At 35.6% G+C, this 21,002-nt stretch overlaps 1 protein-coding gene across 1 annotated transcript; it reads left to right on the top strand.

Annotated features, from left to right (window-relative positions):
• The first annotated feature begins 5,042 nt into the window (after nucleotides 1–5,042).
• Nucleotides 5,043–20,332, top strand: crip2l (cysteine-rich protein 2-like). The gene is made up of 8 exons (XM_051139451.1): nucleotides 5,043–5,211; nucleotides 11,788–11,882; nucleotides 15,248–15,305; nucleotides 15,751–15,876; nucleotides 17,661–17,729; nucleotides 17,878–17,972; nucleotides 19,427–19,484; nucleotides 19,800–20,332. The coding sequence occupies exons 1-8, from the start codon at nucleotides 5,169–5,171 to the stop codon at nucleotides 19,862–19,864; spliced, it is 609 nt and encodes a 202-aa protein (XP_050995408.1). The 5' UTR covers nucleotides 5,043–5,168; the 3' UTR covers nucleotides 19,865–20,332.
• The last annotated feature ends 670 nt before the right edge of the window (nucleotides 20,333–21,002 follow it).

Here is a 21,002-nt window from a genome sequence, read left to right as displayed (position 1 = left end):
AAGCAAGGTGTGACAGGACTGAACAAATTTTTGGAAGAAAGAGACATAATCACATAAAAAAGTCAAAAACAAAAAAGCATGTGGGAATAAAAAGTTCAAACGTTCATGTTTTTGCTAAAAAAAAAAAAAAAAAAAAAAAAAAAAAAAACAAGGCAATAAAGATGACAAATTTAAATGAAAACCATTTCTCACAATATTTTAGCATGATAAATGTGTGGAGGCCACAGTCCCCATTCTCAAAAATAGTTTAGAGTCATTATGGCTTTTGAAAATAAATATGCTTATTTTAGAGCCCATCATGGGTAGGCCAAATCAGATGACCAAGTCTCTGAGGATATATTAGATTTAGAGATCACTGTGATCAAATCAGCAGCAGAAACACTTTTAACATCTGAAATCAAATAAAACAGCCTCAGATGGCCCCTTGAAATGGAAAGACATAGCAGAGTGTGTTATTTCTATGGTATAGAGAAACTCGCTGACCTGTATTCAGGCTCACAGACTGTATGAGCCACCAGCATTTCACAATGTTCTCATGGCATCTGACGGCCGGTGTGAAGTTTGACTGAGACAGACAGGAGGCCCATGTATGGACAAAGTATCAGGCCTGTCTTTCACTATCTCTGTACCTGATAGAGATAAGCACCCTGTCTGTTCATGACACTTGGCTAGGGTCTGGTTAAAATAGACTGAGAGGAATGACTGCAGATAAATCCAGCCAATATAGAAATACATAAATATTTTTTAATATATTTTGGTAAGAGATTTATTGCAACACATCTACTGACATAATGAAGTCAATTATTAATCTTAATGTGGAAAAAACTAGTGTTTTCATTAGTTTACAGCATAACTGTATACAGAAATATGACATGCAAGACTTTTATAAAGCTTAAACATTCTCAACAAAATCAGACTGAGCCAATGTTTAAAGTTTTTGAGCTCAACAACATGATCCACCTGTTTCTGTCTAGAGCAAATTACCCTTGTTGTTTATTATCAGTGATTCCTTCATTTGTTGATGTACTTTATTTGTTCAATTGTTATTCTAGTTCTGTAAACAGCACTGTAATGGCATACAAGGGTCAGCATGAATAAATGCAAACAGTTTGAAAAATGTCACTGGCATTTTGTCCATTTGTATCTCACACATACGCCATACTCTTATCCTCTCTCTCGCTTTGTCTTTTATAAGAGGGTCAAAAAACAACGTTTATGTCTGAGTGATTTATTCAGTCTTCAAATTAGGCCTTGTTTGCATATGTCCTGCTGTATAACTATAAAATATGCAGTAGCCTTTGTGTGTGACCAATTATGTGGAGAAAAAAAAAATGCCACGAGGGATACGGTCAAACAACTTCTCCAGGTCCACAAAGCACATGTGGACTGGTCAGGCAAACTCCCACGAACCCTTGAGCATCCTAGTGAGGGTATAGAGCTGGACCAGTGTTTTATGGCCCGGACGAAAAAACGGCATTCTTCCTCCTGAATCCGAGGTTCTACTATCGGCTGGATTCTCCTTTCCAGTACTCTGGCATAGACTTTTCTGGGGAGGCTGCGGAGTGTGATCCCCCTATACGTGGAACACATCGTCCGGTCACCCTTCTTAAAAAAGCTGACCACCACTCTGGTTGCCCAGTCCAGAGGCACTGTCCCTGACCTCCACTCAATGTTACAGAGGCGTGTTAGCCAAGACAGCCCCACAACATCCAGAGACTCCACCCCCAATGCCTTGCAGAGCTTGCAAACTACCTCAGTGACTTTAGCTTGGGTAATGGGTGAGTCAACCCATGAGTTTCTCATCTCTGCTTACTCAACGGAAGGTGTAACAGTGGGATTGAGGAGATCCTCAAAGTATTCCTTCCACCGTCTGATAACATCCCCAATCAAGGTCAGCAGCTCCCACGTCCACTATAAACAGTGCGTGAAGAACTGCTTCCCCTTCCTAAGGTGCCTTTGTGGACCTGGAGAAGGTGTTCAACCATGTCCCTCGTGGCATTCTGCAGGGGGTGCTCTGGGAGTATGGGGTCCAAGGTGCTCTGTTAAGTGCTGTCCGGTCTCTGTTAGAAATGTATTGCTGAAAAAAAAAAATTGAGTTCAATTTTTCAATTTTTGCATTTTTCGCATACAAAAAGTTCAGACTCAGTGTGCAAGAACCTTTTGACTGTTAAGCTTTTTTTTTCACTATTTTTGTGTGGGAAGAGTTTGGGGAGACCATGAAAGATCACTATTGGTTGGCCTCTAAGAGATTCTGGCAAATTGTCCGGCACCTTAGGAAGGGGAAGCAGTTCTTCACCAACACTGTTTATAGTGGAAGTGGGGAGCTGTTGACCTCGACTGGGCATGTTATTGGACGGTGGAAGGAATACTTTGAGGATCTCCTCAGTCCCACTGACGTGCCTTCCGTTAAAGGAAGCAGAGATGGGAGACTCAGGGGTTGACTCACCCATTACCCAAGCTTAAGTCACTGAGGTAGTTTGGAAGCTCCGCAGTGACAAGGCATCGTGGGTGGATGAGATCCGCCCTGAGTACCTGAAGTCTCTGGATGTGGTGGAACTGTCTTGGTTGACATGCCTCTGTAACATTGCGTAGAGGTCAGGGACAGTGCCTCTGGACTGGGCAACTGGGCTGGTGGTCCTCCTTTTTAAGAAGGGGAACGGAGGGGATCACACTCTTCAGCCTTCCCAGAAAAGTCTATGCCAGAGTACTGGAAAGGAGAATCCAGCCGATAGTAGAACCTCAGATTCAGGAGGAACAATGTGGTTTTTGTCCAGGTTGTGGAACACTGGAACAACTCTATACCCTTACTAGGGTGCTCGAGGGTTCGTGGGAGTTCGTCCGACCAGTCCATATGTGCTTTGTGGACCTGGAGAAAGCATTCGACCGTGTCCCTCATGGCATTCTGGGGGGTGCTCTGGGAGTATGGGGTCCAAGGTGCTCTGTTAAGGGCTTTCCGGTCTCTGTACAACCGCAGCAAGAGTTTGGTCCACATTGCCAGCAGTAAGTCAGACTTGTTCCAGAGGGGGTCTGGTTCGGGACTCAATGTGCAAGGACCTTTAGACTGTTAAGTGTTTTTTTGTTCGCTATTTTTGTGTGGGAAGAGTTTGGTGAGACCATGGAAGAGGACTATCGGTTGGCCTCAAAGAGATTCTGGCAAATTGTCCGGCACCTCAGGAAGGGGTTTAAACGCTATTTATAGTGGAAGTGGGGAGCTGTTTACCTCGACTGGGGATGTTATCGGATGGTGGAAGTAATACTTTGATCTCACTGACACGCCTTCCTTTAAAGGAGGCAGAGATGGGGGACTCAGGGGCTGACTCTCCATTGCCCAGACTGAAGTCACTGAGGTAGTTTGCAAGCTCTGTAGTGGCAAGGCATCAGAGGTGGATGAGATCCACCCTGAGTACCTCAAGTCTCTGGATGTGGTGGGGCTGTCTTGGCTGACATGCCTCTGTAACATCGCATGGAGGTCGGAGACAGTGCCTCTGGACTGGGCAACTGGGGTGATGGTCCCCCTTTTTAAGAAGGAGGACAGGAAGGTGTGTTCCAACTATAGGGGATCACACTCTTCAGCTTCCCAGGAAAAGTCTATGCCAGGGTACTGGAGAGGAGAATGCAGCCGATAGTAGAACTTCGGATTCAGGAGGAACAATGCCGTTTTCGTCCGGGCCATGGAACACTGGACCAGCTCTCTACCCTCATTAGGGTGCTCGAGGGTTTGTGGGAGTTCGCCCGACCAGTCCATATGTGCTTTAAACATGGAGAAGGCATTTGACTGTGTCTCTTGTGGCATTCTGTGAAGGGTGCTCTGGGAGTGTGGGGTATGAGGAGCTCTGTTAAGGGCTTTCCGGTCTCTGTACGCAGGCTTTCCGGTCTCTGAGCAGGAGCATGGTTCGCAATGCTGGCAATAAGTCAGACTTTTTCCCGGTGCATGTTGGACTCCGGCAGGGCTGCCCTCTGTCACCAGTTCTGTTCGTTATTTTTATGGACTAAATTTCTAGGTGCAGCCGGGGCTGGAGGGGAGCTACTTCGGGGACCACATAGTTCTTGAACATAGTCTCAAGAACATGGTCTAGTTCTTGACATAGTCCCTACACAGTGTTCTTTGGCTGACATGCCTCCTACTCCCTAAGCACAGGAAATTCTGTGAAATTTACTATGCTTCTAAACATTGTTTCACAGATTTGTGCTATATACGCCATGGCCTTAAGTGTCTTCACACACAGACGAAACTTACTAGAGAAGTGTGAAATAATATATCTCTATAAATAAATACAATTTAATTTCACATCTCACACACTTTAATGCCCTTTGAATGGAAAATATACACTCCCTGGTGTTATGGCAGAATATCCTGTGATGTCCACTTATGGTCTAATCAAACAAATGTCTGCAGTGATAAGAGATACATACAAAATGTGCAGAGTGGTGGTACGCAAAGACTGGAATTGAGAACCATGCTTTACACTGAAGAATTAAGCTCCAGAACTGAAATAATAACGCCATTATAATGAAAATACAGAATTTAACATGATTAATTAAAACATTGATTTATGACAAATAAATACGGTAAATGCATTTGAATAAGTAGGTCTTAGTCATATTTGCATGAAATCTGAATTTCAAAATCTATGCATCATTCTCCTGAAAATGAGACCAGACAATCTGCATCTACTTGCATGCATTTATCCCAATAAAATTCATATTACACATCGCACATAAAGTCATATTACATTGTTGTCATATATACTGTGTTTCATAGATAGATGGATGGATAGATAGACAGACAGACAGATAAGTCGTCTGTGATATTTATGATGTTTTATAGCAATAATATATCAGTTGTTTACCATTGTATGTTGTATTCAGGCGTAGGTGAAATCGGTAACTTGCCATAAAGGACATGTATGATTAACATGATGTCTTTGTATGCTGTATAGCTCTGCGGCGAGAGGAGAAGTGCGCTGACTTCGGTAGTGTCATAAAATGAAGGGTGAGCACATTCACTCGCCCGCTGACGTCATTGAGGGAGGATCCGCGCTTGCAATCTTGAAAGGGAGGATGCACTCGCCTTTGGAGCATCTCTAGAAACGAGCAGGTCGCCTTTACTCAGTCAGCTCTAAATAAGCGTGCTTTAAATCAAAGGAAATCCCAGCTTTGCACGGAACATGGCATCAAAATGTCCCAAATGTGACAAAACTGTTTATTTTGGTAAGTCGTCCATTTTTCTTCTGTTTCGTAATGCCAAGAATAAAACAAAGCTCGCACCGGCTGAAACGACTGTCTGCAGATAGATATCATGTAGTGTGTTCATTTACTTTCATTCTCGCATGCTTTATAAATAACGTCTGCAAAGCACACAGTGTGGGCTCGATTGTAATTACCTGGCTAATCACGCGTGCACGATATTTTTAGTAGGGCAAATTAATTACATTTTATGATTAAGATCCACATGATTGTTGTATTAGACGTTGCAGCTAATCAAACTATTTTATCTGCTGAGATTTGAGATACATGCATAGCCTATTGAGCTGGTGCAGTAAAATAAACTCAATAAAATCACCAATATGAATATGAGAGAGAGTTTTCTGAATTAATAATGGATGACGCATGAAATGCAAAATCAAGATGAATGGCTGTAGTGCATGACAGTATTACAGCTCATAATCCAATTGCACTAGATTAGGCTTTGGCTAAAATGGATGTCTGTACAACTTTAAATAAATAAAATAATAATCAGTTGGATTTTCAATACGAAACTGAAGTATTATTTTACATAGCCTACAGCAAACAAAATTAGGCATTTACTTTTTTTATAATATGAACAGCTGTGACTGAACAAGTATTTAATTAGCATCAACCAATGCAACACCACCACAAACTGAAATGGAAACCCCAACTAGATTGAACAGCAGCAGTCAATCTGATTTGACCCATTTTATGGCTCCGGTAAACACTCTCCTGTCCAGTCTATACTTTATTTATGGTTTAATACCTTTCTGTCATTCCAAAAGCCTTCTGTGAACTGGGTGTGTAAGACATTTTGATTTACTGGAGAATGTTAAACAGGACTCTTTGTTCTTCCTCTTTATCTTTCTTGGTTAAATGTAACTAGGTGGAAAAATATTAAACTGCAGGTGTCGTTTGGCATTTGTCTCCACAGGGTAATTAATCATTATATTAATTTATTATTTATTAATAACAGCTGTTAGCTAAAATTAATAAATATCATAATTTTTTTGCTTTGTTATGTTCTTTCAAGGCAGATTAATTAACATGCATGATTAGCAGATTTAAAAATTTGTCTGTGCTAATATCATATGCTGAGCTGACTCCCTCTCACTGAGCAGCACTGTAATAATTAAAATGTGAGATCTACTTTGTCTCTGGCTGCTACTCGCCCTCTTGAGACTTTAACAGCTGTGACCTGAGAAAGCATTCCTATTCACTTGAATACCACAAACAACCGTTAAGTATGCAACCTGGCACACTTTTAAATGGCTTTTAGAAACATCTATTTTGCCCACATAATTGTGTAGTCATGCCATCTAACAGCAGTTGTGCAGGCCTTTCTCATTCCAGTCAGTGGTTAAAGGAGTGGTTCACCCAAAAATAACATTTTTTTTTTTACCCTCAGGCTATCTGAGATGTAGATGAGGTTTGTTTCTTCATTAGAACAGATTTGGAAAAATGTAGCATTACATCACTTGCTCACCAATGGATGCTCTGCTGTGAATGGGTGCCGTCAGAATGTGAGTCCAAACAGCTGATAAAAACATCACAAGTAATGTTTTCTAAAATGAAAATATTCCTTCATTAAGACATTTTTAACTTCACACCATTGCTTCTGGCTAAAATATGAATCCTCTATCTATAACATTGCTTTCTCCAGTGAAAAATCTTATCGAGATCAGGAGAGAAATATACACAGATCAAGCACTGTTTACAAGTGAAGACAGTCCAAAACAGTTCTAAACAACAGAAAGAACAACAGGGGATGGACTTTTAATGGAAGAAGCATTATTATGGATTATGGGCTCATATTTTGGCTAGAAGCAATGGTTTGAAGTTACAAAGTTGGATACAAAAATGGATTTGTTTATTACAAACATGCAGCTCATAATAGTTCACAAGATGTTAATTGATTGACTGGAGTGGTGTGGATTGCTTATGGATTATTGTGATGTATTTATCAGCAATTTGGACTCTTGCTGCAGCGTGATCTCATGATAATTCATATGCATTTTACGTAAAATTTGGTTCTACAAAATGTACATTTACTCACGTTTTTCCAGACACTAAAACCTACAGTACTGAGGTTTTTACAGCATCTAAACTTACAAATACATTCATATTTTCAGCATTTAAACGTACAATACTGATATATTGATGACACCTAAAAATGAATCCTTATTAATATTGAAATGGCGGCATTAATTTCATTATTGTTTTTACTTGTCATACCATTGACCTTATGTTTTCAGTTGCATTATTAAATTACTAATCGTTTATTTAATATGAAATAAAAACATTTCATTCTGTTCTGTCATGTCTGCTGCGCACTCGTTTCCAAGAATAGGTCTACATAATGTTAAACAAGACTACACTTTAAATCCTTAACATAAATAACATTTCTGCCATCGTTTAACCATTCATGTAATATTAACGTGATGCTGTGATGCGGTCTAAAAATAGAACTATAAAATACACCGAACATGCATCATAATTACAAAATGAACCAACTTTATCATCAGAATCCATACGATTGCGAGGAATGGACCCAAATTCAAGCCTTTATCTGATCTCCGTCCCGAGCAGTAAGTCCAACAACAGCAATAAACCCGCGCTGAAGTGCATTTTACAAATTCAGATAGTGCCACATTAAGAAACGCTAGGTTTTACGGCAGGAAAATCGAATGCTCATTGGCTCTCGCCTGCATTCGTCACAGATTACGACATGCCGTGTTTCTGGTGAGGTGTGTTTTGAATGATGCGTGTGCGCCTTCACGGAGTGGATAGGGAAAATAATCTGAATTTTTTTTTTTAAGCGATTAACAACTTAAATTCTGCTCTGCACCTCACACAAACCTTCCGTATTGCACGAGAGAGGACTGCGGCTGCAGCACATTGTCATTTGGACTGCTTTTTGCTACTGCGTTTGACATTTTTGCAATAAATAAATGATTGCAATTTCACTTATTTGTCTGTCATGTTTTTCTTTATTACTGTACAGAGAGAGTTATGGTTACGTTTAGAGGTAGGAGTGGGATTAGTGACTATAAAAAATATTTTTATTCTATATTGTTAATAAAATGGTAATTTCCCTGCATATTTTGGTCAGTTACGTTTTATGTCCTTTTATATTCGCTATAAAATGGATAGGTTAAGGTTTGGGGGTAGGTTAATGGAACTAAAAATCTTAATCGCTTATTAATAAAATTATAAAAATGCATATTTGCTATAAAATGGCTAAGTGTAGGCTTGGGGGTAGGTTAAGGGGGCTAAAAATCTAAATCGCTTGTTGATAAAATGATAAAAAAAAAGCATTGATATGAATATCTTAAAGATATAAAAGATATGTAAACATTTTACATTTTTTAGCTATAAATATGTAGCGATTTGTACGTTTTAAACATTGAAATATGTCTAAACTGTATGTTTTAGCATCAATAAAAACATACAAAAATGTATGTTTTGTGCCTCTAAACGTTACCTATAAATACCTACGTATAAACAATGAGACCAGGCTGCTCATTCTGACGGCACCCATTCAGTGCAGAGGATCCGTTGGTGAGCAATGCTAATGCAAGTGATGCAATGCTAAATTCTGATGTAGAAACAAACTTATCCGCATCTTGTTGTCTGAGGGTGAGCACATTTCCAGCAAATTTTCATTTTTGGGAAAACCATTTTAATAACTTTTTTGTTGTTGTTGTTGTTCTATGAAAGTAGTTTATTAGTATGTCTAAATCTTCTCTTTTTTTTTTCCTTAAGTGTTTGCAACCTCTGTAATGTTCTGTCAGACTGCAATTTGCCATGCATATCCTCACTATGGAAACAGCTCATTTGATACTCAGGTTAAGAGGGCATTGTGAAAGCATTAAGCAGTACTGCATGTCCAGAGACAAGGACTAATTAATGTCTGTTCAACTCCCCACACATTTGTCTGCGCCACAAAAAAAAACATTCATTTTTTATGCTTGTTAATGTCCTGCTGTGTGAGCATGTCTGTTTGTGAGCAGAAAGATGGAGAAGGAAACGAATAAGATTGATGAGAAAAAGTGCTGTTGTATGTGTGCAGCATAAAAAGACATCGCAAATAAAGCAAAAATATATTTGAAAATATATTATTAAAAATAAAAAATACTCTGAAAATAATAATGTAATATTTTAATAAATAAATAAATATATTTCCATTTTAGCTAGTTGCCTGGAAACAAAACTACATGGCAGTGAAAGACTGCTTGCACGACAGAAATTAGAACTGGCTAATATGTTACATTTTTATTTCTACTGCTCTTAAATTAACTAAACTGACTTTGAGATCTTTTCACACTGAGGACAATTGATGGACTCATTTTAAAAGGAGAAGTCCACTTCCAAAACAAAGATTCACATATAATGTACTCACCCCCTTGTCGTCCAAGATGTTTATGTCCTTCTTTCTTAAGTCGTAAAGAAATTATGTTTTTTGAGGAAAACATTTCAGCATTTTTCTCCATATAATGGACTGATATGGTGCCCCGATTTTGAACTTCCAAAAGACAGTTTAAATGCAGCTTCAAACGATCCCAAATGCAGTTGTAAAAGATCCCAGCTGAGGAAGAAGGGTCTTATCTAGCAAAACGATTGGTTATTTTCATTTAAAATAATACAATTTAAATACTTTTTAATCTCAAGCGCTTGGCTTGCCTTTCTCTCCCCGAACCCTGTGTATTCTGACTCAGGGTATGTCAAAAAACTCCAATCGTATTTTCTCCCTCAACTTCAAAAATTATTTCAAAATCATGTACATGCAAAGAACATCAAACAAAAAAGGTAAAACAGAGATATAGGACCATTTCGAAGTTGAGGTAGAACATGAGATGGGAGTTTTTTGACATACCCTAACTGTCATAAACCGGAACAAAAACGAGCGTTTGGCATTAAAAAGTATATAAATTGTATTATTTTATCGTTACGCTAGATAAGACCCTTCTTTCTCGGCTGGGATCGTTTACAACCGCATTTGGGATCGTTTAAAGCCGCATTTAAACTACATTTTTGGAAGTTCAAAATCGGGGCACCATATCAGTCCATTATATGGAGAAAAATGCTGAAATGTTTTCCTCAAAAACTAAATTTCTTTACGACTGAAGACAGAAAGACATGAACATCTTGGATGACAAGGGGGTGAGTACATTATATGTAAACTGTTGTTCTGGAAGTGGACTTCTCCTTTAAGAGCCGGGGGGTGAAAACTTTTTGTATTTGAAGATCAGTGTAAATGAAACTTATTTTATCTTCTGGGAAATATGTAACTTTCTTCTGTAGCTTCTGAAGGGCAGTACTAAATGAAAAAAATATTATATTTAGGCAAAATAGGAAAAATGCACACATCTTCATTCTGTTCAAAAGTTTTCACCCCCGCTCTTAATGCATCGTTTTTCCTTTCAAAGTATCAGTGAGTGTTTGAACCTTCTGTAATAGTTGAATATGAGTCTCTTAGTTGTCCTCAGTGTGAATCGATGGATCTCAAAATCATTGTTCAAATACACAAAAATGCTGAAAAGCCAAAGAATTTGTGGGACCTGAAGGATTTTAAGTGAAATATCCTATACAAACATGCATTTTGTATGATCCTTCTTATTTTGGTAAAATAATTAACATTTTGCAGATTCTGCAAAAACGTAAACTTTTGACTTCAACTGTGTTTGAAATAGTAATCTTTCATAACACTTGTGTGTTACTGTGACAGTAATAGATAGACACACAAACACATATGGTGTATCATGCCAGAGTGATTTTTTTAGACAAATAACTGCTGGAATGTAATAAGAGGAAACGTTTTTATAGTTTTTTTTTTTTTTTTTTCAAAGTCATCCCTTTTTTATTAGCTGTTTTATTGCTTTATATGCATCATGTGCTTGCAAAATGAAGAAAATGGATTTGTCACCCTGAGGCAACATACTGCCATAGAACATACAATAATAAACACACTTCCCCAAACATCCTTGAATAGATTTCACCAAGTTTGACCTGAAATGTTCTTCAGTCTTGACTCACAGTGATGTGACACTGCTCTGTGGAGATGGGCTCATGAGGGTGTTCTGTGCTCCCTGAGGCACATGCCTGGAATATTCCAGCCTTGATATGACGGGGTCAGATTTGATAAGAACCTTTCATTCCATAAGAGTGTTTCACCGTCGTCCACGTCTCCTCTGTGAGACAGTAAACAGACAGACATTAGGCTACACATTATCTCTCAGTGGACTTGGTTAGACATATTAAGATGTGCATTGACAAAAGACTAAATGGATAAACACATTTAGATGGTCCAGGATTTTCTGAAGAGACATAGTGAAAGACGAGATTCAAACCACCATTTCATAAAAGCTCTGATGTTTGCCAGGCACCATTACAGTAAGATTCTCTATGGAGTAGTTTCAGATCAATTGCTATAATGAAGATAGAGGCTTCAGGGGAGAGTTTTAACACTTTTATTCAAACAGCCCCTTAAACTATCATCTTAATGTACATTTTCAGATGAATAATGATCTGTAAAAGAAATCTCTTTTTGTCTCGTAGCGGAAAAAGTGACATCCCTGGGAAAAGACTGGCACAAATTCTGTCTGAAGTGTGAACGCTGTAACAAGACCTTGAATCCAGGAGGACATGCAGAGGTGAGAGAAAGACAGTTCAAAAAATGCAGAAAAAGAAAGTGTTGAAAATAAGGATCCCATTAAATCAAATTTTCCTTCAAGTATATTTTCTACTGAGCTAGAAGTTGCTGCATGACATTGAAATGTTTATCTGGCAAATGTTACTTCTTATAGTTCACCCAAAAATGCAAATTCTGTCATTAATTACTCACCCTTAGGTTGTTCCAAACCCATAAGACCTTCATTCGTCTTCAGAACACAAATTAAGATATTTTTGATGAAATTTGAGAGCTTTCTGACATGTTCAAGGCACAAAAACTATTCTCATAGCTTTATAAAGTTACAGTTGAACCACTGATGTCACATGGACTATTTTAAAGATATTCTTACTACCTTTCTGGGCCTTAAAAGTCAGTTGCATTTCTGTCTATGCAGGGTCAGAAAACTCATTTAATAAAAAAATATCTTAATTTGTGTTCCAAAGATAAACGAAGGTCTTATGGGTTTAGAATGACAATTAATGACAGAATTTAGATTTTTGGGTGAACCAGCCCTTTAATATTGTGTAACTTTCATTTTAGATACAATGTTTTCACAGGTATTTTGTTACAATATTAGTTACAATAATATTAGTTACAATATTTCTATTTTTGATTCTAAATTTGCAAACAAAGCAAAAAAACACAATCACAGTGCTTCAAGTCTGTAAGTAAAACACAACAGCTCATAATGCTGTTCAACTGTGATCATGAATGAATCAGTGTGTTTGAACAAAACAGTTTAGTGAAAGATTCAATGACTCATTCATAAAGACAGTTCTGTCTATTACTCTTTCCTGTATTTCTGTCATCTTTATATGGCTAATATAGTAAGAAAAGTATATTTTACTACTAATGCCATATTCACACCAACAACAGTTTTTATAGGGGTCATGACATGGATTTTTAAAAGTATTTTAATATGTTGCTTAAGGTTTACTTATAATGTTAATAAAGTTTATTGCAGAAAAGTGGAAAAATGATTATTTTCAACCCTCATTCTGACCCTCTTTCTAAAACCTGTGGGGCGGATCCTTTATGGCTTGTTAGCAGTCAGCCACTGTTATGATTGGCTAACATCACTGCATAAGAAACATGTGAGTGTTTTGACAACATAATCAAAATAAAACGGTCATTTCTGGACAAAGCATTATGAAATCATTTACTTACAGTTTGTGACGCAGCTGCAGTCAGATTTAGTACCACTTCATCTTTCAACAAATGTTTCTTTGTGAACTCTCCATGACATTGTGCCTCATTCACAAAACAGAATGCTCCGATCAATCCTCTGACACAATCCGGGATGCTATTAAAAAAAAAAAAACAATCCGCTTGTTCCTTATGCTGGGATCCTTCTGATATCTGTACAAAGATGTGAACAAGCTGTTTAAACCAAACCTGTCAAAGCTAACGTTTTTTTCACTCCATTTATCCAATGATGGCAGACTCAAGTGCATAAACTGTGTCAGAAAGTGAAAGCGCCTCTATATACTGTCTCCAGACAAGATAGTGTCAGTGATTGTAATTTCTATTTACATTCAGTGTAATCAGTGGGCAGGGCCTATGGTGGGAAGAAGACTATTCATCGATGTCTTGCCTTGGAGACGGTGTTTATGCAAACAACTGGTTGATGTCACCCTGGCATCTCAGATCCAAACGAACCATTTTTGGAGCTTGATTAAATAAATGCTTTGTTTAATCAAATTTGATTTCTCATGTCATCACCCCTTTAAATGCTATTTGTCTGTTCAGAACAATGCATCAAAATGGCAGACGGGCTAAATGAACATGCTAATTCACATTCTTACAGAAAAGCAGAAATACAGTGGTTACCCTGATTTCTATGGTACACAGAGCAGTGCTGCTCAACATTCTGGTGTTGAATGAATTGGTTGAGGAAATGGTTGAATGGTTCACTCTTAAAGAGTCGCTCGTTGCCGTCTTCTGGCGGGTAAATGTAACCTGCAAAAAGGTTCTTTGCAAAATGGGAATTTATATGCCCATGCAACATTATATTAATAAGTGAACGTATTGAAACTTGTTAAAATTATTGATGTCAAACACTGTTTCAATACTTGCTATTGCTAGGCTGATGGTGTAGTGTACAACGGGGCTAAAGGCGCCCCGGGTAAAAGGCACCTTTGATATTATTTTCCTCTAAACCACTAGTTGACAGAAAAACTTTCCAAAAAATCTGCTTTTCAAGATACACATGCAAATTTGGCTGATCCTTGATCGTGGGCAGCAGTGCATTTTTTAAAATGTTGTAGATTTAAGTAGCAAATGAAAATCACTAAAATTCTTGAATATATGAGACAAAAGTCTTCTTAATGATTTTCAGCTTTGTTTAAAATAATTAAAACATAGAATAACAAAATAACAAAAGAATATGTAAAAGTATGGTATTTGGGATAAAAAGTGCCCTGTTGGGGCTGAAAGGCTCAATAATTAACATGATAATTAATAGAAGGCTGACTTTTCCATTTGTTGGCATGACATTGTTAGATTCAGATGGTAAATATCATATATTATATTGGGTGTCCATCTTAGACAACTTTTAAGTTGTTGTTCTAGATAATGATACAGCTAATTCACAGATTCCAACAAACTGTTACAGTATCTGCAGAGCAAAGAACCTTAATGCTTTCCAAATATCGTATGTGTAAGTGTATTAAATGTGCACTTGTGTGCTTTCAGTATCCTTTGAGTGTACTTACAGATAATGTTAATGAAATGAAAATGACAGACCACTCAAAGAGAGTACACTTTTATGACAGTTTCTTAAAACACTGTTAAAAGTGCACTTTTTATTGTATTGACTAACAAAGTGCATGTAAAGTACTTGCTTATAATTAACAACAAGTAGTGTGTTAAGTGATGTTACATTTAAATATATTTTAAATGCACTAAATTGCAACTTCACTATTACAAATGTATAATACAAACATATTTAAATACATGGCATTACATTTAGGTATTTTTTCGGTCTACCATTAATGCTTGTCACATTATTTGGCAGTATACTTAAACCAGAAATAAATATGAAATTACATATAAAGATGTCTTACTAAAGTCTTACTTCATCAAACTTGCTTTTAGTAAAAATATCCATAAAATAAGTATCAGAAAACATTACATTCAATTAATACTTCAACATATTCTTTTTAAAGATATGTTAAAGTGCAGCCTAATTCTTTTTCACAAGGGCTGGTACAGTTGTTTGCTCTTTAGATTTCATGCTTTAATCTTTGGACAGCATGAGTGTTAATTTTTGATGACAACAGACAAGGACGACAGGAACCGGATGCCTAATTAATCTCAGTGATGTGCTCTATCCACTGTTAACAGCATGATGGGAAGCCGTACTGCCACAAGCCATGCTATGCTGCCCTCTATGGACCAAAAGGTGCAGTACATCTAATTAGTTTCTCGAATACATTTATTCATAATTTGTGGGGCTTGCAGCAAGTAGGACACACTTTCCTTTGATGCTACAGATTCTTAATTAGAGAGACAGCCCGCACAAGCGCAGCTTCATCGCTTAAATCTCAGATTTTTTAGATATGGATTAAAGTGATAGTCAACCCAAAAATGAAAATTCTGGTATCATTTACTCACCCTCGTGTCAATTCAGAACTGTATGAGTTTCTTTTGTGAAAGGAGATATTTTAAAAGAATGCTGGTGACCAAACAGTTTTGGGTACCTTGTATACCTTGTATATTCTTCAAAAGAATTGAACGCTATATAAATTTAAACCCCAGCTGAATTCTTAAATACTGTAATGCTTATATTCCACCCATATAATAGAATCAGTAAAGAAGCAACTGTACTACCTGTCATATTCCTGCAGGTGTGAATATCGGCGGGGCCGGATCGTATGTCTATGAAACACCTGTCAACGATGACACTGCTCCTGTTGCCATGGAAACCAAGCCCAAGGCTGAGGAGAAGAAGACTACCAGGGGCCCAGTGAAGGGTGAGTTTGTACTACTGTAGATCAGGGGTGTTTCTAGGATTTTGAAAAAATCAGGGGCTAGTAGTGGTGGATGGGAGCTCACGTCATAATTATGTAAGATTTTGTTAAACACAGGTGGGTGAACCTGGGTCCTTCTAGGGAGGTCCCAGGGGCATGCCCCCCAGGAAAAAAAAAAAAATATATATTTTAAAGTTAAATTCATTAATCTGGTGCACTTCACTGTAAAAAACTATTTGTTGAGTCAATTAAAATTATTTGTAACCTGGCTGCCTTAAAATTTTAAGTTTAGTGAACTCAAAAAAAGTTTGTTCAACTTGAAATGTTGACATCTTAGATATTTGAGTTGAATCGACTTAAAATTTTAAGGCAGCTGGGTTACTTACCCATGTTAAGTTTAGCAAACACAAATATCTAAGTTGTTACTTAGTACAACTTAACATTTCAAGTTGACTAAACTTATTTTAGTTGACTGAACTTAAAATTTTAAGCAAGCAGGGTAACAAATTATTTTAAGCTGACTCAACAAATTGTTTTTTTTTTTACAGTGTTTGAGAGTTCAAAAATAAGAGCTATAAGTTAACCCATGTGCAGTGTGCAAATTGAACAAAAAAAAAGGTTGATGACTGACTCACCCCTCTTCTGATACTCTGAAAACACTGGATCATGAACTCATCTTGTGAGCGAAGTCATATTGTGCTTTCGATTTTAGTTCATTTGACAGATACGTTGCCAAAGCAGTGGCACAAAACAACATTGTTACACTATGAAAAAACAGTAAATAGTAATCACTGCAAATAGCAAACATATCAAAGAATTATTACAAAATTATAACTTTACAAAAAATATATTACACAAATAAAATAATACATTTAAAAATATATATTTGCATGCCCATTTTTTTTTTTTTTCTAAATTCTGTTTTGTTTTGTTTTTTCTCTTTTAATTTTTCTGGACTCCTTTTTAACAGGTAAATTCAATTTTATTAATCAAAAAAACGTCTAATTAATTAAAACTATGAAACTTATAGAATTTAACGTCAATTTATCAAAAGTTAAGTTATGTTTAGGGCCCTGTGAAATGTTTTATTTTTTCTCACCTTATATTTTATTGTTTTATTTGTTTTATGTCTTATTTAAATGCATAAAACAACTTTTATTTATTTCTACAACAGCCTTATGAAATTCTGTGTTGTGTATTTTATTTTTGTCTGGTTATGAAATAAAGGCATAAAATGTTAATTTATCTTTTAATTCATGAAAATTTTATTTTATTTTTGGCAAATAAAGGGGATGTACTAATAAAATTTAAAAGATGGAAGAAATATTGTGTAACAAAGTTTTATTAATTTTTAACAGTAGTAGTAGTAGTAGTACTGTAGGTACATACATTTTACTGAATGACAGTAATGTATTTCTGCCACAATGTCTATACAAGCTAAACTGTACTTTTATTTTGACGGGTTTCCGTGAATACCTTTACATTTCTGTGAGTATATAACCCTGGTTTACTCAAATGAAACAATGACCTGGTCAAGGACCGTTAAAATAGTCCATGTGACATCAGTGGTTCAATAGTAATGTTATGAAGCTATGAGAATACTTTGTGCACAAAGAAAACAAAAATAACAACTTTATTCAACAATTTCTTCTTTCAGTCTTTGAAACTAATAATGATAACGAATTCCGTATTATATTTTAGGATTATTACATGTTTGGTAATTAAATATTAATGTTATTTAAATGTATGATATTTTTGAGCATAATTGTTTATCTAATTTTCTCCAGCTGCAAGCTTCAGTTCGTTTTCTGGTCAGCCGAACATCTGCCCAAGGTGCAACAAAACAGTGTACTTCGGTAAGCGCTGACATTCAGACTGTAAAGTTCACCAGATATGGACTTGTGCTGGAACTTGTGTGTTCAGCAGTGCCAGGACATACATTAGCATTTGTTGAGGTTGCCTGATGCTTACAGAAGGGCCTGTGTTTCCTTCTTTGTGTTTCAGCTGAAAAGGTCAGTTCCCTGGGTAAAGACTGGCACAGACCCTGTCTGCGCTGTGAGAGGTGCAGCAAGACTCTGGCTCCAGGCAGCCATGCAGAGGTGAGGGACAGAGAGAGCACAAAACAGAGAACAATTCTCATATGACCCCGAAAAAAGAAGAAAAAAGAAAATCAATTTTAAAATAAGCAAAATAAAAAGAATAAAAAAGAAAATCAGTTTTAAAATAAGCAAAATATATCCAAAAAAGGTCCAAAAATACTGCTAATTTTACGTAATATTGATATTTATAAGTTATATTTTCTCATATTTTTTTGACATAGTTATATATTTTTATCTAAATATATGTATATTGTGCAAATTATGAAAAAAAAACACATTTTGACATTACCCAAAATGTAATTGAAGATTACTTTTTTCTTGCCCCTCAAAGTACATTTTGCAATCTATTTAAGCATTTAAACTAAATATACTTTAAAATGTACGTCCTTACATTGTGCTGTTCACAACACTACCTGTCAAAAGTTTTTGAACAGTAAGATTTTTAATGTTTTTTAAAGAAGTCTCATCTGCTGACCAAGCCTGCATTTATTTGATCCAAAGTACAGCAAAAACAGTACAATTCTGATATATTTTTACTATTTAAAATAACTGTTTTTTCAAATAATAACTATTTTCAAAGCATTTTTCACTTTAGCGTCATCCAGTCACATGATCCTTCAGAAATAATTCTAATATTCTGATTTGCTGCTCAAAAAACTTATTATCATGTTGAAAATAGCTAAGTAGAATTTTTTCAGGTTTCTTTGATGAATAGAAAGTTCAGAAGAACAGCATTTATCTGAAATTTTTGTAACATAATTGTCTTGATCACAACTTTTGATCAATTTAAAGAAATCTTGCTAAATAAAAGTATTAATTTCTATAATTTCTTTCCAAGTAAATAAATTATACTGAGTGTAGTGTATAATGCTACAAAAGCTTTTTTTTAAATTTCAGATAAATGTTGATTTTTGAATCCTTCTATTCATCAAAGAATCCTGAAACAATTTACTCAACCTTTTTAAATACTGATAATAATTATAATAATTATTTTCATAAATGTTTCTTAAACAGCAAATTAGCATATTGGAATGATTTCTGAAGGATCATGTGACACTAAAAACTGGAGTAATGCTGAAAATGTAGCTTTGAACACAGGAATAAATTACATTTTAAAATGAATTCGAATAGAAAGTAGTTATTTTAAATATTTTAAATATTTCGCAATATTACTGCTTTTGCTGTATTTTGGATCAAATAAATGCAGGCTTGAAGAGAAGATAATTCTTTAAAATCTTACTGTTCAAAAACTTTTGACTTGTAGTGTATAAACATAATTTTTGAAAAAGAATTTGATCAGAAAAAAGTGTATCTGTCTTAGTACTTTGTAATATCATGAAGGTGCAATTCAAAAAAGCCAAGATTAAACTGTTGTGCAATGCATCCAGACATGAAATGGCATTTGAAGACAAGTATGATTTAATAGTGTACATGGGTTCTGTTTTAAACTACAGCACGATGGCCAGCCATACTGCCATAAACCCTGTTATGCTGTTCTTTTTGGACCAAAAGGTACATTTTCCAGTTTCATTCTTTATATAAACATGTGCTTTATGTTTAAAATTTGTTGTTCCATTTTGGTGACTGAATCAAGTAAAATTCACAAAAGTGATTGTATATACACGGAAAGTTTCCTTTATTCATTCATTCATTCATTTATGCATACATTTATTTATTTTTGCATAGAAAAAAAAATTAAATTAAACGGGGGACATTCTAATGCACAAAATAAATAAATAAAGTCGTATTAAACTCTTACTTTTAATGCTTGAAATCCCCTATTTATCTTTGATGCATCCATAAAATTATTTCACTGTTTTTGTTCAGGAGTGAACACTGGAGGTGTTGGCAGTTACATATACGAGGACCCAAACACTGAGAGCCAGTCCTAAGGATCACAATCACACCAGCAGTATTATTAGCAACCTTTGATTCAAGTCTCTTGTCTGCTTCCTTGAACTCCACTTCCTCACTTTCTTGCGTCTGCACTGATCTTGTTCATCTACAGAGTGCCACTTACACTACTAATTGTACTACAATGTGCTAGTATTACTATTTACTAACAGGAATATGTGTTTAGCCTTTTTGCTGTATTTATACATGGTTTATATATTTTTAAGAATGTAGTTAAGATATTGATTTTTTTTGACTGTGACATTAAATTACCAGTAACACGACAAAATTTAGTGCAGAATGAAACGGTTGTGCCATTAGTTCTAGCATATGATTAGTTGTGTAGCATTTTAGCACACTTATTTATTATAGTTTACTGACATATGTTTTCTGAACTTTGCACTTAAGGTCTGTTTATGTATTAAAAACTTTGTATTTGAAATAAAAACAAAATATTGTTAAGTGTATTGAACTGTTTTGTTTGATTTCACTTTTGGAATGCCAAAAATTAAAAATAAATAAATAAATAAATAAAAAAGGAAAGAAAGAAGAAAAGAAAGAAAGACTATTGTGCACCCATCACACTTTTTCAACCAATTTGAAATGAATTACCAAAAAATAAATACAAATTTTGACTTACACCTTTTAAATAAATAAATCTGAAGTGACGAATTTATGTGGCAAGTTAAATAGATGGAAACAGTTGCTGCATAATATAATGTACATGTTGTTAAAGGCTATATGTGACCCTAGATCACAAAACCAGTCGTAAGGGTCATTTTTTCAAAATTGAGATTTATACATCATATGAAAGCTGAATAAGCTTTCCGTTGATGTATGGTTTGTTAGGATAGGACAATATTTGGCCGGGATACAACTATTTAAAAATCAGAAATCTGAGGGTGCAAAAAAAAACAAAAAAACAAAATATTGAGAAAACAGCCTTTAAAGTTCTTCAAATAATGTTCTTAACAATGTATATGACTAATCAAAAATTAAGTTTGTATACATTTACAGTAGGAATTTTACAAAATATCTGAATGGAACATGATCTTTACTTAGTTACCTAATGATTTTTGCCATAAAAGAAAAATCAATAATTTTGACCCATACAATGTATTTTTGACTATTGCTACA

This window comes from Labeo rohita, chromosome 20, assembly GCF_022985175.1.
Source record: "Labeo rohita strain BAU-BD-2019 chromosome 20, IGBB_LRoh.1.0, whole genome shotgun sequence".
NCBI lineage: Eukaryota > Metazoa > Chordata > Actinopteri > Cypriniformes > Cyprinidae > Labeo > Labeo rohita.
This window is presented reverse-complemented; position numbering and strand designations above follow the sequence as displayed.